Below are 20453 nucleotides of genomic sequence, written 5' to 3'. Positions count from 1 at the left end.
CCCCAAAAACTCGATGGCTTGAAACAACGAACATTTACTATCAAAGTTTCCATAGGTCAGGAACTGGGTGTGGCTCAGCTGTCTCTGTCTCAAGCCTTGTCTGCCACAAGACTGCAATCAAGGTGCTGGCCAGGGTACAGTCTTCTCAAGGCTCAATAGGAGCTGATCTGCTTCTAAGCTCACTCACATGGCTGTTGGCCAGAGACATGAGCCCCTTGACAAGCAGGTCTCACAGTACGGCAGCTGGTTCTCCTTAGAGCAAGGGAGCGAAAGCGAGGGCGCCTAAGGCACAGGTGCGGCCTTTTGGTAACTCATCTCTGAGCTGACACTGTGCCACTTTTGCTCTACTGTATTTGTGAGAAATGAGTTGCTAGGTCCAGCCCACATTCAAGAGGAGGGGATGTGAAGACCAGGAGGTAGAGATCGCTGGGGACCATTTTACAGGCTGCCTACCAGAGGTCCTGAGCAGGTCATGCAACAAAAGACCACTAGACTGAGCAGTGACACGTTGAATCTAAAAAGTGGTAGTTACAGCTTAATATAAACAAGCTGAGTCTGTACAAAAACGTTGGGATTATGACGATACTACAACAGGGATGTTAACAAAAAATGTGCTAACAGGTGGTAGTGATACATACAGGTTTTAAAATCTGTTTTTAGAAATATGAAACAGATACGAAATGATATTTATAACATATAAGACACAAAGAATAGTGATAAAATGAAGATACACGACCACAGCATCCAGTAGAAGACAGACAGGATGGTCATTGCTTTTGAAGTTTCCAATATCACCCTCCTCCCCCTCCAGAGGTCACCACCACCCTAATTTTGTGACCATTACTCACTGGCTTTCCTTCATAGTTTTACTGATGTATTTGTCTTACAGACCTCTTACACAGGATATTGTTCGGTTTTCCCTGCTCGACTGAGAAATGGAATCATACTGAATCTTTCATTCAAGATTACGTTTCTGAGATTTATCCATTTGTTGTGTTCACACCGATGTTTTCAATCTGACCCAAACATCACTAGGCTCTTCGTGTATTACTCTAATACAAAAGCAAACTCAATTTATCCTTTCAGCCACCAGCTCTCTCCTTACTTTTATATACAACAATGTATGGCTTTATCGTGACTCATCTATGAATGATTTGGGTTGGTTCCATATTTTTGCTACATAAATAGTGCTGCTATGAACATCACTAAACTTGTTTCCTGGTACACTTGTGCAAAAGTTTATCCAGGGAATACACCTAGGAGAGGAACTGCTGGATCAAGGGCACATGAATGTCCAGCTTTAAGAGATCATGCCACATTGTCCTCCAAAATGGTTGAGTGATTTACACTTCTATCTCCAATAAATAAATGTTCTAGTTGTTTCCAGTTCTACCCAATATTTGATATTGTCTTTAAAATTTTTTTTTGCCAATCTGGGAGGTATAAAATAGAATTTCATTAAGGTTTTTTGGTTTTGTTTTATTAATCCTCACCCAAGGATATTTTTTCCATTGCTTTTCAGAGAGAGTGGAATGGGGAGAGAGAGAGAGAGAGAGAGAAACATCAATGTGAGAGAGACACATCCATTGGTTGCCTCTGCATGTGCCCCAACTAGGGCCAGGGATTGAGCCTGCAACTGAGGTACATGCCCTTGGCTGGAACTGAACCCAGGCCTCGGGCCAATGCTCTAACCACTGAGCACAACTGGCCAGGGCTCATTGAGGCTCTTATTCCTATTTCATATGGGTTAAAATAAATATATATATTTTTTACCCCATTGGCAAGTGCAATCCAGTGATCAACTGCACACTCACATTCTAGCCATTACCCATGTAATTATTTACAAATCATCGTTACCTTAACTAATTGTCATACCTGTGCAAATTCCTTAGTTAAGAGTTAACTGCAAAGAATCAAGATTTGTAATAATAACTTAGTGTAATGCCTATGTGGCAAAGTGGTATAAAGACAGTCAAACAGTGAATAAAAAGAAATAATTTTCACGATGGCCAGTTTGGCTCAGTGGTTGGAGTGTCAGCCTGTGGACTGAAGGGTCCCGGGTTCAATTCCTGCCAAGGGCACATACCTCGGTTGCAGGCTAGATCCCCGGCCACCACTGGGGCGAGTGCAGGAGGCCACCAGTCAATGTGTCTCTCTCACATTGATGTTTCTCTCTCTCTCTCTCTCTTCTTTCTCTTCCTTCCACTCTCTCTGAAAAGCAATGGAAAAAAAATAATTTTAATGGGCATTGTTTTCCTGTCTTTGTTTTGCTATATTAAATGAAGGTGTTTTAAGGGAATTAGGGGGAAAGCGAGTGATACCTGTCTAGCTCATACACCACCTCTGCTCCCCTAAAGGGTATACAGCAAAGAGGGAGTGGACCACTGGGGGTGGACAAATTTTGTTCCTATTACAAACCCCAGCAGATGATGGTGCTTTTAAAGTCTTAGAATTTTCACGCTCAGAGATTTACAGTGACGTATTAATAGAGAAATTACTTTCCTGGGATAGTACTCTGGTCAACATTGGATTGTAAACATGTTGAAGTTTGGATTGATTAAACTGTTAACCTCAGTGAGGTCATATCCTGATTGGACTACACCCAAGAAACACGTTCCAGGACAAGTCAAAGTGCCAAGTATAAAGCCAGCTCAAATGGGCAAGAAATCAGGTGATCCGTCATAGCTGATGGCAGCCTGTTCTTAGAGGCGGAATTGAAATGGAAACTGCCAAGCATTTGGAGTCACTATGAGACCAGCCTGACGGCCAGGTGTCCGACAGGGCCGCCTCCGGATGGAGGCCAGCAGTGACAGAAGACAGTGGAAGTTGAGTGCTCCTAATGTTTTTTTTCTATTTTTTTAAAAAATATATCTTTATTGATTTCAGAGAGAGGAAAGGAGAGGGAGAGAGACAGAAACATCAATGATGAGAGTCATTGATCAGCTGCAGCCGGCAACCCGGGCATGTGCCCTAAGCGGGAATCGAACCCCGATCTCCTGGATCCTAGGTTGACGCTCAACCGCTGAGCCACGCCCGGCCGGGCGAGCGCTCCTAATGTTGCACTTTAAGCTTCCTTCTGTCAAAGCTAGCACAGAAAATAGACCAAGCTAGCACAGAAGACCAAGAGGACTTCTACTCATGGATTGTTGGAGAATATACGTACAACATTTTGAAAAGCAATTTAGCACAGCCATGAAGAATTTAAACGTATTACTATTTTTCGACCTTGTAATTCCAACCTTAGGAATCTGCCCAGTCAGAGGGGGAGGGGAGAGGCCGGGGAGAGGGGACTCAGACTAGGAGGAAAGAGAGAGAAAGAGAAACGGAGGGAAGGGAAGTGAGTCTGTGCCCATGAGTGCAAGGACGCGCAGCCAAGTGTGGATGGGCAGTGGCCTCCTAGCTCCCCTCCTCCTTAGACCCCTTCCCTATTCCCTTGCCAGCTCTGGGCCCCAGCTTCAGAGGGGCGCATGGAGGGTGGATAGGATGCTGAGCCTCCTCAGATCACGAAGAGCTAGTAGTAAATTCAACATTGTAGCTGGGTCCAGCATTTTCTTTCAGCATTGCAAAGTAACCTACTGCCTATAATCCATCACAATCATAGGGGACCACTGTCTTATATGTGGTTCCTCGTTGACCTAAATATCATTATGTAGCACATGACTGTAAAGGACTTTGGGCAGGCAAACACTGTAATGAACATCTGTACAAGAGGAACCTAAGGAAACAATGCAGAGATCGAAATGAGAGGTGCATTAAAGTGCTTTTACAATGTGCACACATATTGAAAAACTCTAATGTCCGTCAACAAAGCAGTAATGATAAATTCTGGGTTGTCTAGGTGTGGAACAATGAGCAGCTAATGCAATGGTTTTGAAGAACATTGAAAAATACAGGCATAAACATTAGGGAAACAGTTAAAACTGGTGTGGGGAAGGCCTGTAGAGAAAGCTCTCACCCTCTACCACTTCTCATCAATTATCCCAAACAGGAAAAGACATACCTTGTGTCTCCAAGAGGAAGCTGTATCTCCTTTACTACCCCAGAAGGAGGAAGATTTTCTTCTTGCCCAGCAACAAGCCCAGTCAACGGAAAAGGCCAATAAGTCATGGTCACTCTGAACTTGTACTTTCCTTCAAGGAACTTTCATTTTTCTTCTGCTAATGACTTTGGTCAATCAAAGGTCATCATCACCAGTTCAACGCCAATAGGAGTTTCCAATTTGGGGTGTGGTGAAGGGAGAGACTTTATTCAGTGAAAACAGCTCAATTGTGAAAGAACTCGGCTTCGGCTGTGACAGCTCAATCATGAAACAGCGTGACTGTGAGTCCACTTTGGTGTTACAGTTCTGGCGTTGCAGCTCAGCAGGGGAAAACGCAGTGTTCGCTGGAAACTGAAAGTGCACTCAAGGGAGACAGAGGGAAAGCTGGATTATAAAGAGAAGAGTTCCCACCACCAGTCCAGGATTGGTTGTTCTCATGGAAATGAGGACTTCAAATCATCATAGTTTGATTGGTGCAAAAAGCACTGTCCTGACTGATGGAGCCACTCTGATTGCTTAGTTAAGATTGGATGGGGAAAATTTCAGTTCTATTGGTTGAATTTCGATCCTAGGTCTCTTATAAGGGTTGATTCAGGTGAGAGGAGCACACTGCTTGGCAGTGGGGTCTGTGGTTTTTCCCTGAAATGCAGCAGAAACAAAACAATGACTGCTAGACTCTGGTTATGAATTTGCTAGACTCTAGTTACAAATTTGAGCCCAATTAAGGATGAGTTCTTTTTGGCAAGTATGTTTTTCTCAGGGTCAACACTTCCCTGTCCCACCGTCCTTTCTATAAAAGCCTTCCATTTTTTGTTTTTTTAAAAATATATCTTTATTGATTTCAGAGAGAGGAAGGGAGAGGGAGAGAGAGAGATAGAAACATCCATGCTGAGAGAGTCATTGATCGGCTGCCTCCTGCACGCCCGCGACTGGGGATGGAGCCCGCAGCCCCGGCAAGTGCCCGACCGGGAATCGAACCCCGGTCGCCTGGCTCCTCGGTCCACGCTCACCGGCTGAGCCAGCCCGGCGGGGAAAGGCCTTCTATCTTGTGTAACTCCTGAGTATCTCTCCTTGCTAGATGAGACGCTGCCTGATCCATGAATTGTTTAATAAAGCCAACTAGTTCTTCAAATTTACTAAAACGAATTTTATTTTTTTTTAGCATGAGAAATGCTCACAAAATAATATTAAATGAAAAGCAGGCTATAAAACCACATATAACTTACGGTCAACATTTTCTAAGAAAAAACCTGCACATTTATTGTTTTCATCTGTAAGGGAAAGTTAAGGGGTGAGCGGTGCGATACCTGGTGGTAAGTGTTCTTTATTCGGTCACAAGCTTTCCCTTGTTCTGTAGCGAACAAACGCTATTTTTATAACGAGGAAAAATACTTCAGTGTTCGCTCAAGTCGCATTCCTTCATTCTGACTGGGCCCTGGAGGAGGCCCCCGACCGCAGCCGAAGGGGCGCGGGCTCCGCGGGCCCTGCCTGCGCGCGGGCCGCCCGGCCCCCCGGCCCCCGGCCCCCCGCCCTCTCCTCGGAAACACTTCGCTTCCCGCTGCCCGAGGTTTCACCGCGCACGGCTGTTCTTACCAAAGGCGCCCGCACACCGCTCGCCCCCGACGCGGGCCAGCGCGCCCCCGCTCGGCCGGCCCGGGCACGGCGCCCCGCCCCGCCCCCGCTTCCGCCTTCCGGCCGCCGCGGACTCTGCCCGGCGCCTAAGCTCCCCGCCGGGCATGGCTCAGCTGCGCTTCTCGGCCAACGTGTCGTGGCTGTTCCCCGAGCTCCCCGGCCTCCCCGCGCGGTTGCGGGCGGCGGGCAGCTCGGGCTTCGAGGCTGCCGAGGTCGCCTGGCCGTACGCGGAGCCGCCGGAGGCGCTGGCGCGCGCGGCGCGGGAAGCGGGGCTGCGGCTGGTGCTGATCAACACGCCCCCCGGTGCGCGCGGGGCCGGGGCCGGGGCCGGGGCCGGGGCCGGGGCCGGGGCCGGGAGGGGGGCCGGCGGGGACCCGGGGCTGAGGCCTGTTCTCGCTGCAGGAGATCGAGAGCAGGGGGACATGGGGCTGGCGGCCGTCCCCGGGAGGCAGGCGGACTTCCGAGAGGGGCTGGAGCAGGCCGTGCTGTACGCCCGGGCTCTGGGCTGTCCCAGGTACCGTCCTTTCCTCCCGCTGCGCCGGGACGCCCGCGCGGGGTGGGAGGCCGAGCGCACTGGCACGTCCGCACCCTGCAGTCCTGGTGCTTCGTAAATTGCCTTTCGTATTTGTTGTGTGTCATTCTCAGTTGGCAACTCTTTCATGCTTCTCTCCTGCTGGGATCCCATGCTGGGAGCTCAGTCTGACCGGGGAGATAGCAAAGTAAACAGAAAGCGGAGGATGGATGCATTTGAGAATGGGGCAGTTCACGGAGGCGGTGGGAGCAGAGTAGGCACCTGTCTGGGCTCATCAGAGACCGCTTCCTACAGGTACTGATGTTGAACTGGGTCTTAAGGAGTGAGCACTGGCTTGATGTAAGGAGCTTTCCAGGCAGGGATGCAGTGGCCAGGGGCAAGAGGCAGCTTGGTGTGTTCAGCAGAGTTCAAGAGGCTGGAGAGGTAGCTTGCTGGGGCTGGATGTGGCTGATAAAGATCAGTTGGTGATGGGAGGTGGAAGGCTCAAAGTGGGGCTGATCAAATGAATGTCAAATCCTGTAGCTCTAAATAGGCTGAGAAGGAACTGGCAACAAGGGGTTGTTATTGGTGCGAGAGGGGATACAGAAATTAGGGGAAGAAGCTAAGAAGAAGTAGAGACAAGCAGCATGGAATTCTCAAGAAGGGTCCAAATAATTTCTAATAGGTGAGACTTAAGCATGTTATAGGCTGAGGAGAAGGGTCACTGGAAAGGAGAGGTTGAAAGTACAGGAGGGGCTAAGTGAGGGACTGGTCTCTGAGGCCCTCAGGACTGCGGGACAGGGCTTGGCCTGAGCCGCCTGAGGCCTGAGCGTCAGGGCCAGGTGGTATGGACTAGAGACCTGGAGGGATGGGAGGGTTGGCATGGTAGAAGGGCAGCTGGAAGAGGTGCACATGGGGAGCTGAGGGAGCAAAGGCCCTGTTTCTGGAATGGACTCCACAGTCCCCTCCAGTCCCATTTTCCCTCACAGGATTCACCTGATGGCCGGCCGAGTACCCCAGGGTGCTGATCGGGCAGCAGTCAGGGGTGAAATGGAGACAGTTTTTCTGGAGAACCTGAGGCACGCAGCTGGGGTTTTGGCTCGGGTGAGATGACAGTGGAAATACATATAGACAAACATACTTACATGAAATGTATCTGAGTGTGCAAGGAAGAGGGTGCACAGAGCGAGCAGCCAGGCATAAGGCTGGGCACTGGCCTAGGACAGGGGCTGGTGAGGGGATTGACCAGTGACTGAAAGACAGAGGAAAACCTGGGGGGAAGAGCTCTATTCACAGATCCAACATGGTGCTAGGAGAACCTCGTGGGACTGCTGGAGCCCATTAACACCCGCATCACTGACCCCCAGTACTTCCTGGACTCGCCCCAGCAGGGTAGGACCCCAGCCCTGTGCTGCCTCCTGTCCCTTGGATTCTTGTGCTCTCCTTGAGGGTCACGCGCCCCTCCTGGTTTCTCTCCTAGCGGCAGCCATCTTACAGAAGGTTGGAAGACCCAACCTCCAGTTACAAATGGTACGTGGGAAAAAAAGGAGTGCTCTCAGAGGTCCCATGTTCTCCGAACCTGGGAAGAATGGTGTGGCCTGAGAGGTCTCTGACTGCAGTAATCTCTGCCCAGGACATATTCCACTGGCAGATCATGGATGGAAATCTGACAGGAAACATCCGGGAGTTCCTGCCCATTGTTGGTGAGAGGGTCCCTCTCTCTGCTCCTTCCTCATCTGCTGTGCTGCTTCTGTCCTCCCACCCCTCCAGGCCTCCTGCATCTGTCCCTCAGGCCTCAGCAGGAGCCTGGGCTCACATCTGCTACATCTGTCCCCAGGGCATGTGCAGGTGGCACAGGTCCCAGGCCGGGGGGACCCTGGCAGCCCTGGAGAGCTAAATTTCTCCTACCTATTCCAACTGCTTGAAGACGAAGGCTACAAAGGCTTTGTGGGCTGTGAATACCAGCCTCAAGGTAAAGGGTGGGCTCAGGCTCCAGGCCTGCCCTGGGGAAGGGAGAATTGCGTGGACAGGTATTGAACAGGAGACGTTTTCCTCCTCATGGGTTGAGATGCCACTGCCTCCTTCTCCCCTCAGGAGACACAGTGGAGAGCTTGAGTTGGCTCCGTTCCTACTGGGACAGGCGGGGCCGCCCACAGGCTGGCCAGTGAGGCCCTGCAGTCCACCCATATGCTTCTCTGGGGCAGTGAGTTGAGCATCCTGAGTACCCTCTGAATTAAAGACAACCTGCTGAACATTTTCATACACGTATGTTATTGGGGGCAGGGGGACACAGTGTCTAACCCTTCACTTTCTCTGGATCGCTTCCCTCCTGTTGAGAAGGGACACACAGCTCATGCTCAAGTCTTCCAGTCTGCGGCATTGCTGTGGAGAAGGGAGAGCTTTAAGTCTACCTTCTCATGTACAGATGGGAACACCAAGAGCAAAGGGACTGGCCCATGCTCAGGTGCTTCAGAGGCAGAGCTGGGGTTGGACCAAGGTGTCTTCTCTCAATGGCAATGTCCAGCAATAATGCCCCGGGGGAAATGAAGACCAAAGAGCTCAAGGAGGGAGGCAGGATTCAGGTAGAGTTCTCCAGTGAGTGCTAACCACCTGGTGTGAAGAATTCCTGGACTCCACTACGTGAGCAGGATGGAGTCCCTTTCTGGAAGGGCCCAGGGGCCTGAGAGGAGATGGGAACCTCAGGGAGTTGACCTGACCCACTAGCACCCTGGGCTGGTAAGCAGCTGTGAGTATTTAGGGAAGGTAGTCCCTGTTGCCAGGCTGGGCTGCAGACTCCCCAGGTAAATGCACAAAGGTTTTGGTATCCCTCAGTGTCTAGGCTCATGCTGGGCACAGAAGAGCCGGTCAGTCCTGCTTCACGTGGGTAATCTTACAGATCACGATTCGAGGAACAGTGACACTCAGTGGTCCATTCCTTAGAGGAGACGGGTCCAGAGGGTAAAACAGGCTGTGTTGATGACAGACTCAAGGTGATGGTAGGTGGAGACCAGCTGGGCAGGGGGACTCTCACTGTCCTGAGGCTGTACTGGGAAGGGCTCTCGGAAAACCACTGTGAGAGACTGGGGAACACAGTGGGAGTACACTGGTGAGAGGAAGGCAGGGTAGGCATCCCAACCTCAGCAAGCTCTGGAGTAGAACATTTGGGGTACAGCCTCCCACCAGGCTGACACAAAGCCCCCCCTTCCCCCCCCCCCGTTCTCACCGTCTTTCCCAAGTGGGAATCCAGAAACACTAGCACAAAACAGTCAGTGAACTTCTGATTTAGCACAACCTGCAGCAAAAGACAAAATGAGATGGGGAGTGAGGTTTGTCTCACCTGAGGAAGCACAGACCTGGAGGGCAACCTGGGAGTGGGTGGGACCAGTCTAAAGAAGGACTGCTTCCGTCACTACACCAGACCCCATCTGTACTCCACAGTCACCCAGAACCTCATCTCCAAACTGAACCTGTCTTCATCCTCACTGGACCCTGGTCAGCCTGTCCAGCCTCATCCAAGTCAAGGGGAGGGGGCGTGACTAGAAGGTTCCTGAAGTCTAGCAGCCCTGCACAAAGCTGGTACTGCAGCCCAACAATGAAGGGGAGTTCTCTGCCCCTGATAGGACCTCTCCTTGCCTCCTGTCCTGTCCCAGGTCTTTATCTCTCTGACCTCCCCTGGGCCATCCCCACATATCTCTGCCCCTGAGGCTCAGTTTTGCAGTTTCTCCCGGGTGATCTCTTGCATTCCCAGGGCTGCAGGGACCACCTGTTCATACAGATGCTACCCAGATCTCTCTCCTGAGTTTCAACCCCTTATGTCCACATGATCCTTTTAAACTGTGGTCCTAGTAGGTCCTTATGGACCTCAGACTCAACTCATCACCCTTCCCAAGCTCATTCCTGATTAGCACTCCCACCACCTCCAGGAGCCCCCTCATCTGTGCACAGCCATCCACAGTACTGCAGCCTTACCCTAAGGGACCCTGGCTTCTCTGGATGACCGTTCAGAAGACCTAACCTAATATTCCCCATAAGTACTAGGTTGTAGGACCTGTATCACCACCAACCAACTCCTACTTTTTCTGGTGAAGTCTTCCATTTAATGTTTCCTTTCCTGGACCACTGCTCTCATTGGGCCCATCTCTCTAGCTTCTTAATCCCCCCATGCGTGTGTCTACCACCACAGCTCTTCTCTACTGTCCTTCTCAGCAGTGCATTCAACCTCTACTGTGTACACCAGTCACCTGTGGATCTGGCTAAAAGCAGATTCTGAGTCAGTGGGTTTGGAGGGGCCTGAGTGCACTTTGGTACGCTCCCAGGTCATGCTGGTACAGCTGTGTGAGGGCTGCACTGTGGCGGAAATAAAGCTTTAAAGCCCAAGAAGTCCTTTCTGGGACTACAGCCTCTAAGACCAACCACCGATGAGGTTCCAGAACTTGGCCCTCAGGATCTCCAGCCAAGGAAGGTTTGTGCTTTTACAGCTTTGTACTCAGTGCTCAGAGGGTTTTTACATGTTCTGTCTGAGCAGTCTAGGCCTCTCTAGAGCAGAGCTTGGTCAGGCTGGGGTTCTCTGAGGGAGACACCTGTCATTACTCCAATGAGGATTTCTGGTGAGTGTCCCTTTCCAGAGGAGGGTCGAAGGAACTTACCAGGTACTGAGTTCCCAAGTCTGGGCTCTGGAAATGGCGACAGCTCTGGGGAAAGCGGCTCAGGAGAACCTTGATCAGGCTCTGGTACCAGGAGACCGTCATAGACAGGAAGCAGTCCTGGGGAGGGTCCAGAGGCCTGGATCTGCTGTCCCAGAGCCACCCTTGCACCCTCCACCCTGGATGCCCGTGGAATTCCTAACATCCATCTCAGCCCCTTCTGGAACCCACAGTTCCTTACCAGCTGGGGGTCAATGTCCGCAATGGATTTGGCATGGACTGCTTCTAGGAGCTCCTCCAGCTCAGCCAGGGCCAAGCGCCCCCCTAGCCGCAGTCGATCAGGCCCTGGTGGCTCCAGCAAGAAGAGGCGCTTCCAGAGGGTATCCCGGCGGCAGTGCCCTCCAGCTAGCCGCACCAGCTGAGCCAGCCGGGCCCGTGCCACACCCACCTCTGTAGCCAGTGGGGGGAACAGAGGAGTGGGGCCAGGGGCCAGACCAAACCCTGAGGCCTCCCTAGGGCTACTAGCTGAGCTCCCAGGAGCCTCTGGCTCAGGGGGAAGTCTGGGTGGCTTCCGGAACCGGCGCAAGTCAGCAGTTAGTCTGGGAAAAAGCTCTCGCTGGCTGGTAAGCACCACAAAGAACTGCAGCCTGGGGTGGGGAGGGGGCAAGAAAGTGGTGGTTATAGCAGGAGACACATAGCAAGGGCAGGGGGCAGGCTGGGCAATGGGCATGTTCAAGGTGGGGGATCTGCTGACCGCAGAACATGCCGCTCAGCCTCTCCTTGCTCCTCAAAAGGTGCAGCACAATGACAGACAAGCAGAGACACATCAAAGTCATCCTGGTGACGAAGTCCCTCAGAGTCCAGGTAGGAGCCAGAGCTGTGCAGTGGGGATGAGATGTCAACCCCGAGATTTCAGTGAAATCAACCTCACCCCTTCTGCCCAAGAAAAGACAGGTCTCCCTACTGCAAGGATGGCCCTGACCACAGTTCCACCAGAGAACATGCTGGTGTCCCCTTTCCTCCTTACCTATGCCATGCTGACACCAGGGCATATTCATTGTGTTCTGGGCCCCCTGGCCGGGCCATTCGCAATGGCTTCATGTGGTAGGAGCTGGCATGGTCAGCCACATAATTGTACAGCTGGTGGGCGGCAATGAGTGGTGTGGGGAGCTCCAGGGTCCCTAAGGGGCAAGTTACAGGAATTAGTGAGCCTGGGCTAGACACACTGATCTAGTAGATTGGGGAATTAGGAGTCCCCAGGACTCTGACTGACAGGTAGACTGGCCCTGCCTGTGGAACACTGAGATGGGACAAAGTGGCTCAGGACAGACAGGGCAGGGTACACGACATAGGATCTAAACTTTGGTAGGAAACAGACTGTGAAGAAGTTAGGACAGAGATATGGGGACAGGGTCCAAGTGATATGAGACAATTAATATGGGATAGAAAGACAAGGTCTGGCCCCGGGAAATGGTCCCACCGGCCCACAGCTTGTGGCCGATTCTCTTTCAGGTTCACTGGCTTGCCCTTGGGCACCAACCTTGGTAGATGTGATTACGACCAAAGTGGGGCCCATCAGGGTGGTGGGCCAGGAAGTGCCGCAGGAAGGTGGTGAGGTGGTAGCCGTGCCGCAGCACCAGGTGGGCGCCCAGCACGTGCTGGTGCACGAGGCGCAGGTGAAAGTCATAGCTGAATGAGTGCACGTGCATCAGGTCCCGCACCTTGTCGCACTCCTCAGTGAACAGCATGGACAGCTGGGGAGGTGGCAGGGGCTGGGTTAGGACACGGTAGCCCAGGCTGCCCAGCACATTCCCATTTCCCTCCTCTTGCATGGGAAAGACAGCTCAAGATTCATCCTGTTGCTGTGGGCCCCCTCTGCCAGACAGCTCTGGGAAGCCCTCCTCGTTATATTCTTTTTCATACTGTATCATAACCCTGTTTACATGAAACTGACCATTTTGAGAGATGGGACTTTTTACTCTGTAGCCCAGGTTCCACTAAAGTCTGGCACAGATTCACTGATGCAACAAATACTTGCTGAGAGCCTACCTAGTACATTTTAGGTGCAGGGGACACACTGGACAACAAATCTCTGCCCTCAAGCTTACATTTGAGTAGTGGGGAGATAAGACAATAAACATTAGAGTGAGTACACAGTAGAAGACAGTGTTATGGAAAATCAAGAAGTAAAGCAGTTGCCATTTTAAACAGGGTGGTCAGGGTAGGTCAGATATATACTTACTTACTATTAGAAAGATTTTGTGGGCCCCTTCCCATCTCTCCAGCTTTATTTTCCCATCAAAGTACTCACTCTTCCCAAGTACATCACATATTCTCTCTATCCTTCTATACCTGCTGTTCTCTTTGCCTGGATGCTGCTCTCCCTGATCCTCAAACCTGGCTAACTTCTCATTGGTAAAGCTTGGTCTGGGACATCTTGACAAGGCTAGGCCAGGCTGGGCCTCCTCTAACTGATCTGTGAATGAAGGAAGGAAGGATGGCAGAGAGATTGAGCTGATGCTTTTCCTGGTGGAAATCACCATTACTGAAAGTTATGGTTAACAACTGGATCTGTGGTGCCAGAATGGCAGAATCTACCTGAGCACTTCCTTGGGGGCCCTGGGCAGAGGAGTTAGTAGGAAAGAAATGACTGTAGAAGAAGCTCTTTGATCTTGGGTAAGTCACAATCTGTCTGCTTTAGTTTCCTATCTACCATGGAGATAAAGTAAAGGTCTCCATAAAGTTAGAGGCAGTGTGAAAAACTTCAGTAACCAAGGATGAGCCTCAGTGTCAGTACTGCCCCCAACTAGCTCTGTGCCCTAGGGCAAATTACTGAACCTCCATGTTTCCTGACTTGTACAGTAGAAACAAAACTCCTCTTCACTTAGTACATATACTAAGCACTTAATAAATAACAATAATAAAGCAATTTGGAAATCTAAGTAGGGTTAGAGATTAGATATGTAGAGGCAATAAGCCAAGCTGGATGGAGATCAGGGGGCAGGGAAGCCAGGACTTCTGGAAGCTCGAGAGAATAATGAGGGTAGCTCCTTCACACCAATACTACAGCCCAGTGTGAAAGAGCACCTGCCTGTCCACAGCACTCTTCTGAGCATTCAGGCTCAAGTAGGTTCCTGCACAGTCACCAAGCTTTTCTGGATCACACTAACCTGTGACGACTGGTCTAGGCATCCACACCCAAGTCAAGGGCAACAGTCTATGGGCAGGATATGAGCTATCCAGGTAGGAGAGTCTATGTTGTCTGTGCTGAAGGGTGACAGACTGGGCCCAGGCAGATCCTGATCTCTAAGAAACTAAACGAGAGGTACAAGGAAGGCACAAGCCTTCACGTGATATGTGGGGCAACTGACAGAGCTGAACTCACTGAAGTACAGAGGGTTTCACATCCCTGACCTCACTCGAACTTCTCTCATCTGAGAACTCCTGAGTGCTTGGCCCTCACAGGGTACAGAGGCCCTGCCTTGAGGCAGACAGACAGGCATAAATAACAACTAAGTGACAGGTATGCTGTGTGGGTGGGAGCTCTAGTCCACATTCTAAATTAGTCTACTGACAATGCCAGGCTATCGCCAGCTCTAGATTAGGCCAGGCTGCCGATGGCACTGACCTACCCATGTGTCATTACTCACTATGCTCAAATGTCTGCACTGTTTAACCATCTATGATTATGGAATGACCACAGTGCTAGGCTGTCAGTGCCGAGTGACCGGAGCCAGACCAGCCACTGGGCTGGACTGCCTGCTGCCCTCATGCTACAGCTGAATACAGCTCCGGACCACCTGCAGAGTGACATTGGTGGTCACCAGAATGGTCACTGACCTGGCCAGCCCACAGCACCAGATCATTCCTAAGCCAGACTGTCCATGCATCACTTTTACTGGCTACAGCACAACAGGGATGCATGGACCACGCCTGAGACCCCATATTCCCATCCCTACTACTTACCTGAGAGTTGACGGCTTGCCCCATGGGGATTCGGGAACATTCCAGGGCAAACTGTTTGACACAGAAGTAACAGCCCTGGAGAGAGGGTGAAGATGAGGTCAGGAGGACAAGAGACAGGTGGGTCTGGCTCTCCCCACTCAATGTTCCCCCTGCTAACCTGGAAAGCCAGCTCCATGAGGATGATGCCTCCGGGCAGTGCCCGCTGGAGGTGGTAGGTGGTAACCAGAGAACCAGTGCTCTGAAGAAAGAAAAAAAGATGGCTTCAGGGCAGAGTTGGGGGTACACCGGCTTCAGATCAGCAGGGAAGAAGTCTCTTGGGTGGGTGACTTTAATGGTGTCAGGCTGGGATCAACAACCTCAGTCATCACCCAGGGTCCCTGACCTCTGGCCTTGGGGAAATAACTCAGGCTTAGTGACACTGGTGTCTGGGGCATCACTGATTTCAGTGTCGGGGAAGGTACATGACGATGTGTTACCTTGGGGCTCCCATCAGTCTTGGTTTTGGGGCAGGAGAAGGAGCTCCGACCCTCTGTTCCAAGGATGGCCATGGCCCGCAGCCGGCTGGTGCTGCAGAAAAGGAAGAGGGACAAGACGATGCGGCAGGTCAGCAGGGTGAAGGATTACGGTTATCAGACTCCATCTGTTTCACGTGGAATCATTTTGCAGGAGAGGAGACAGGTGCAGAGAGGGAAGGACCTGCTCAGGGCACCATGGTGAGTAAGTGGCAAGGATGGGACTGGAGTCCAGGTTGAGACTGCGGGGCAGGGCTCTATCCACGGTAACTGCTGCTTTAAGGGGAAGTGTGAGCAGTGCTCAGTGCAGAGGTAGAGACCAGGCCTTTCCCTACCAGTGAGAGGATGAGGGTAGGGCCAGAGAGGTTGCTGATAATGTGGGGAGACGCCCATGAGGGCATGGAAATGTCTGCTTACTGGGGGCCACAGGGGAGGGTGGGAGGGGGCAGGATACTGTACGTCTAAGATTCATTAGGAAAATTCAAGGAGATGCTTGATGCCCTGGTTCAGTACTGTCCCGAGAGGGAAAAGGGGCTCTTTTGACTGGGGAATGGTACTCGCAGCATTCCACAGGCCCACTCTTCTTCATTTCTCAACCCAGAGGCAAGGAGAGAAGAGCAGCAGGGAAAGGACTGTGAACAAGACCAAACAGAAAGGGCCAGTGGGACCCAATCGTTATACTTCGAGGTACAAACCACCAAAACTCTTGTGGGTGGTGGGGAGGGGCTGTCTAAGCCTCTGGTGAAAAGAAATGTCCCATTTCATCCTTAGGGAAATAGGGACAAGACCTAACTAGTGACTGGCAATTAAGACAGGTGACAAAGGAAGGCCTGACTCTGAATTCTGCTCTAGAAACACTCTTTAAAAAATTATATCTTGCCTGGCCGGGTGTGGCTCAGTGGTTGAGCATCGACCTAGGATCCAGGTGATCGGGGTTCGATTCCCGGTCAGGGCACATGCCGGGGTTGCAGGCTCGATCAATGACTCTCTCATCATTGATGTTTCTATTTCTCTCTCTCCCTCCCTCTCCTTTCCTCTCTCTGAAATCAATAAAGATATATTTAAAAACTAGGTATATTTAAAAAATAAATATGTCTTTATTGATTTCAGAGAAAGGAAAGGAGAGGAAGAGAGAGATATAGAAATATCAATGAGAGAGTCATTGATCGGCTGCCTCCTGCGTGCCTCCGACTGGGGATGGAGCCTGCAACCCGGGCATGTGCCCTGACCAGGAATTGAACCCCGATCGCCTGGATCCTAGGTTGATGCTCAACCGCTGAGCCAGGCCTGGCCGGGCTAGAAACACATTTTTTAACCTAGTGTATCCTTTGTTTTAAAGAGGAATTCAGATTTTTGACAAATAAATAGAAAGTAAGCAAACTAGTCTCTCAGAGAAGCTCCTACAGCTGGGACCTGGCCAAACCGAGCAGCTACTCTTCCAGTTGTCACTGAGAAATGAGGGGTGGCATCCCAAAGGCACAGGCTTGTCCTCTCTTCCTAAGGCCTGGAAAAGAGGGGCAGCCTGGGAGGTGGAAAGCTGGTTACAAAATGCTAAGGAGTTGGAATTGGCTTTCTGGTCCAAGGTGGTGTCTTGATTAAGGAAACACAATTATATTTACTAGCTTGAAAGGGCTTCAAACTTAAAATAGAGAGGAGGGAGAAAATAAACTCACAAATCCAGAGACGCGTAAGTAACTGTGTAACATGAACAAATACTTTCCCATCAGCCACTGGGAAGAAGCTGGGAACACAGAATCCGGAGGTTCAGATGTTGAGAAAAGCATAGAGCAGGGTCACAGAAATGGGAATTTGAGATTTGATTCAGGAGGAAAGGTGGCTGTGGACTTGTCACTGAGCTCCAGGGAGATGGAAGGTGGTGAGAGAGGGGCTGCCTACTTTCCAAGACTCAGACCTGTCACTAGTGGCCAGTGAATGAACATGACCAAGAACAGGCCAGAGTGCAGTGATGCAAGTAGGCCCAGTGCAGGGGTCCTTGGTGAAAAAGATAGCTAACCTTGATGAGAAAAGGACTTCCTGAGTCATGAACCATGTAAAATCTCAGGAGAGGTCAGTGGGGTGATTGGGACAGCAATCATTAAGGCCCAGGTCCAGAAGCTTAGGAGCGTGTACCAGATTTATGTGTGTGTGTGAGCATGTAAGCATGTAAAGCATATGAGATGGAAATAGGCACGAGCTCTGTGAGAATGTACACAGTTCTGTGAATTCCATGAGATGTGTGAGGTTTACAGGACACGCCTGAGGGCTGCATGGAAGTGTCCAAGATCCTCATGTATGTGTGCTGGCCTAATGGGGTGAACATGCACAAGGCCTGAGTTGTCCTCTTGGGACTCATGTAAAGAGAGGAAGGGCAGGTGGGGCCTCACCTTCGGGCGGGCGAGGGGGGCCGCAGCGGCACCAGCACAAAGCCCATGCTCTGCAGATATTGCATGTACTGCTGCAGGAAAGCCAGACTCAGCTCCTTCAGCCAAGGCTCCTCACGGGCGCCCGATGGAGGCATATCCAAGGCCTCACAGCTTGCAGGGGCCTCTCGGCTCCCAGGCCCTGACTCAGGGCGATGGCGCCGCTGTGGAAGTGGAAATTAAGGAAGGCTCTACCCACTGTTAACCACCCTGCAGGGGGTGGAGGAATGGAGGTTGCTGTGGGTTAAAGGGAGGTCCCAGGGGAGAAATCCAGGAGTCTTGAGGCTCACCTGCCCCTCAGGGGGCCCACAGGTCTCCGGGGGCCCATGCAGCCAGGCAGCTGGGTCGAAAAGCAAGGCTGTTGCACAGTAATGCACCAGGCGGGATGACTGCTTCAGGGTCTCCAGCTCCCCAGCCTGAGGAAATGGAGCAGTGAACACTGGAGTGGTGGCCAGGGAAGGGTCACAGGATGCTTCTGGAAGATGCGGGTCAGGTGACTCACACTGATAGGCATGCTGGCTGGGGTGGAACGCTGCTGCCAGGTTACAAACAGGTTCTCCATCTTCATCTGGCGCTCCAGCTCTGGGGGTTGGAAGCATTAGTAGTGGCCCCCGGACCTGCCGCCCCTTTCCCTCCCAGACTCCACAGATTGCCCCTGCCCACTGTCCAGCACAGTGCCCTCACCTCTGCGCTCTGTCATCTTTATCTCCAGGAACTGTTGTCCGTGGTAGGTGACGGGATCGGGGAGTCTGGGCACAGGGCCAAGTGAGGAGCTGGGGCGGGCAGCAGTGATATCCCTCAGGGCCTCATCAAAGGGGAATGTGTCCAGGGGAAGGGGGCCCCCACCCCGAGAGGACCCACTCAGCCGGCCTTGCTCTCGGCTCAGCGGGGGGCTTGCACTCCGGATGAGGGTCTCTGCTTCCACGGTCGGCAGTAGGAATGGGTTTGGCTCCTGAGAAAGATGGAGCCTCACAATGGGTGCATGGCCTTTGTCCTCAGACCTTCTCTCCTAGCCCATGGCCTTCTCTCTCAGACTCTCCCTCCCCACTATCTCTGCTCCCTCTTCTGTCCCCTCCCCCTGCTTCTAAGCTGGTTCTTCCTTAAAACCCTCAGGGGCTAGAACTAGAGGAGGGAGCCCGAGCAGTAGGCACCTTTTCATCCCGCACTGGGAAGTCCAAGTGCCCATAATGATGGAAGAGTCCAAGCTTCTGGCTGAGGAGGCAGAAGATGAGATGGGCACGTGCATTCTGCCACTGCACCAGGCGAACCAGCGCTCGGCCCAGTGCTGCCCCTAGGTCTGGAGCCCAGTTGTAAGTCAGCAGCTGCAGCTGGAAGTCAGGGGTCAGGGTCAGTGGGATCACAGAATCTGTTCTCCCACCCAGTCTTTGGTCCCATATCTACCTTCTTATCCACGACCTCCAGTAGCAAGAACCTCTGCCGAGGAGCATTTCGTCCTGAGCTCCCGTCGCCTCCTGGCTCGAAGCGCTGCAAGGCTTTGGCAGCTACAGGGAGGGGGGGGCCACATGGGGGTCTGGAGGTAGATCCCCCTCAATCCAGTCCTGTCCCCCTTCAGTCACTATAAACCTACCCTCCCCTAGGCCATGCCCTCACCCTGCTGGGTTGGTCTCCTCCACTGCAAGAAGCTCCTTCCCAGAAGCAGCAGATGCCGCTCTGCTGCTGGGCGAGGCGTTGGGCCCAACTGTCCAAGGGAACAAGGACTGAACCTGTCTGGCTCTGAACTCCTAGAGGGAGGGAGGGATGCACAGAAAGCAGACCATCCATGGTCTCATCCCCTTGGCCATCACCTCCCTAAGCCTAGGCCCCCACCTCTCCTAGCTCAGCCTCCATGAAATCCCAAACTCACAAATGCTGCTCAAAGACCCGGACACTGGTGTCTCCAGCCATTGAGGTGACCAGAGTGGTAAACTCAGACAAGATGGATGGAAGGAGGAACCGGGACACCATGTGAGTGGAGCTCCTGGACACTGAGGCACAACCTGGATGCAGGGCAAAGAAGTCACAGTGGAGCTGCAGGGTGGGGACCAGGTTGAGGATGGGAGTGGGAAGCTGGGGTCTCACCAATCTGAACCATGAACTCCATCCAGCGCTGAGTAACCTGAGCGAACACAGGCTGCAGGGTTCCCACCTCGCCCTCCTCTAGCTGTGTGGTCCGGCGTCTGAAGACACAGCAGAAATAAGAACCACACAGATACTTGACATATAGGTGTTTATATAAACTCAACACCCATCTGTGATTTCACACCACACCCTCCCCTGACACAGCACACACAAACACACCTCTGTCTCGGGGCTCCAGAATCTGGGCCTGATGCCCGCTCAGTTCCACCTGGAGTCCGAACATTTTCAGTTTTGTGACGCCTCCGGCCTCTAGTGTCTTCTGGCCGATCCAGGACAATGTCATCAGTTGTTTTTGGGGAACCCAAGTCCCCAGATTCTGTTTTATTCTGGAGGCAATGCAGTGAATGAGGAGGGGCTACTGGGAAGGGGAAGAGGGTAGAGGATGGAGGCATCATGGGATGGTAACAAGAGCCGGGAGGATTTGGAGGCCCAGGTTCAGGCCCTGGCTTCACTGATGGCTGACTAAGCAGCCCTGGGCAGGATACTCAACTTCTCTGAGCCCAGCTGCCTCACTGGTAAAGCCCTGCTTATCTTGCAGGTTGTAGGCATATGGTAAGAAAAGTAGAAGTGAAGGCACTTAATAAGCTGAGG

General features: G+C 52.0%; 2 protein-coding genes and 1 long non-coding RNA gene across 3 annotated transcripts in view; 1 reads left to right on the top strand and 2 right to left on the bottom strand.

Annotated features, from left to right (window-relative positions):
* The window catches only part of LOC107542726 (uncharacterized), a 79472-nt gene extending 73964 nt beyond the window's left edge, over positions 1–5508 (bottom strand). The window contains exons 1-2 of the long non-coding RNA XR_015715030.1: positions 5347–5508; positions 4001–4678 (exon numbers count right to left, since the gene is read on the bottom strand). This is a non-coding gene — a long non-coding RNA (uncharacterized LOC107542726). The remainder of the gene's footprint in view (positions 1–4000; positions 4679–5346) is intronic.
* Positions 5509–5721: 213 nt separating this feature from the next.
* Positions 5722–8439, top strand: HYI (hydroxypyruvate isomerase (putative)). The gene is made up of 8 exons (XM_087820378.1): positions 5722–5974; positions 6074–6185; positions 7172–7286; positions 7496–7574; positions 7663–7712; positions 7816–7885; positions 8020–8154; positions 8277–8439. The coding sequence occupies exons 1-8, from the start codon at positions 5776–5778 to the stop codon at positions 8348–8350; spliced, it is 834 nt and encodes a 277-aa protein (XP_087676504.1). The 5' UTR covers positions 5722–5775; the 3' UTR covers positions 8351–8439.
* Positions 6120–20453, bottom strand: part of SZT2 (SZT2 subunit of KICSTOR complex) — a 51388-nt gene continuing 37054 nt past the window's right edge. Inside the window, exons 53-72 of the mRNA XM_016220151.2 lie at positions 20022–20188; positions 19803–19900; positions 19588–19720; positions 19335–19465; positions 19125–19225; positions 18875–19051; positions 18408–18675; positions 18226–18305; positions 18014–18139; positions 17688–17887; positions 15268–15358; positions 14949–15029; positions 14792–14866; positions 12366–12579; positions 11853–12006; positions 11580–11702; positions 11067–11472; positions 10829–10945; positions 9406–9474; positions 6120–9262 (exon numbers count right to left, since the gene is read on the bottom strand). Of these exons, the coding sequence (XP_016075637.2) occupies positions 9119–9262; positions 9406–9474; positions 10829–10945; positions 11067–11472; positions 11580–11702; positions 11853–12006; positions 12366–12579; positions 14792–14866; positions 14949–15029; positions 15268–15358; positions 17688–17887; positions 18014–18139; positions 18226–18305; positions 18408–18675; positions 18875–19051; positions 19125–19225; positions 19335–19465; positions 19588–19720; positions 19803–19900; positions 20022–20188 (2955 nt within the window). The 3' untranslated portion in view covers positions 6120–9118. The remainder of the gene's footprint in view (positions 9263–9405; positions 9475–10828; positions 10946–11066; positions 11473–11579; positions 11703–11852; positions 12007–12365; positions 12580–14791; positions 14867–14948; positions 15030–15267; positions 15359–17687; positions 17888–18013; positions 18140–18225; positions 18306–18407; positions 18676–18874; positions 19052–19124; positions 19226–19334; positions 19466–19587; positions 19721–19802; positions 19901–20021; positions 20189–20453) is intronic.

Source organism: Miniopterus natalensis, chromosome 9 (genome assembly GCF_054644295.1).
Source record: "Miniopterus natalensis isolate mMinNat1 chromosome 9, mMinNat1.hap1, whole genome shotgun sequence".
Classification (NCBI taxonomy): Eukaryota; Metazoa; Chordata; class Mammalia; order Chiroptera; family Miniopteridae; genus Miniopterus; species Miniopterus natalensis.
This window is presented reverse-complemented; position numbering and strand designations above follow the sequence as displayed.

Excerpts from the sequence above, each read along its gene's own strand:
- HYI (XM_087820378.1), top strand. The coding sequence starts at position 5,776 with ATGGCTCAGCTGCGCTTCTCGGCCAACGTGTCGTGGCTGTTCCCCGAG. Across the intron at positions 7,287-7,495 it reads CAGCTGGGGTTTTGGCTCGG|GAGAACCTCGTGGGACTGCT; the intron begins GTGAGATGACAG and ends ACATGGTGCTAG. Across the intron at positions 7,713-7,815 it reads CCAACCTCCAGTTACAAATG|GACATATTCCACTGGCAGAT; the intron begins GTACGTGGGAAA and ends ATCTCTGCCCAG.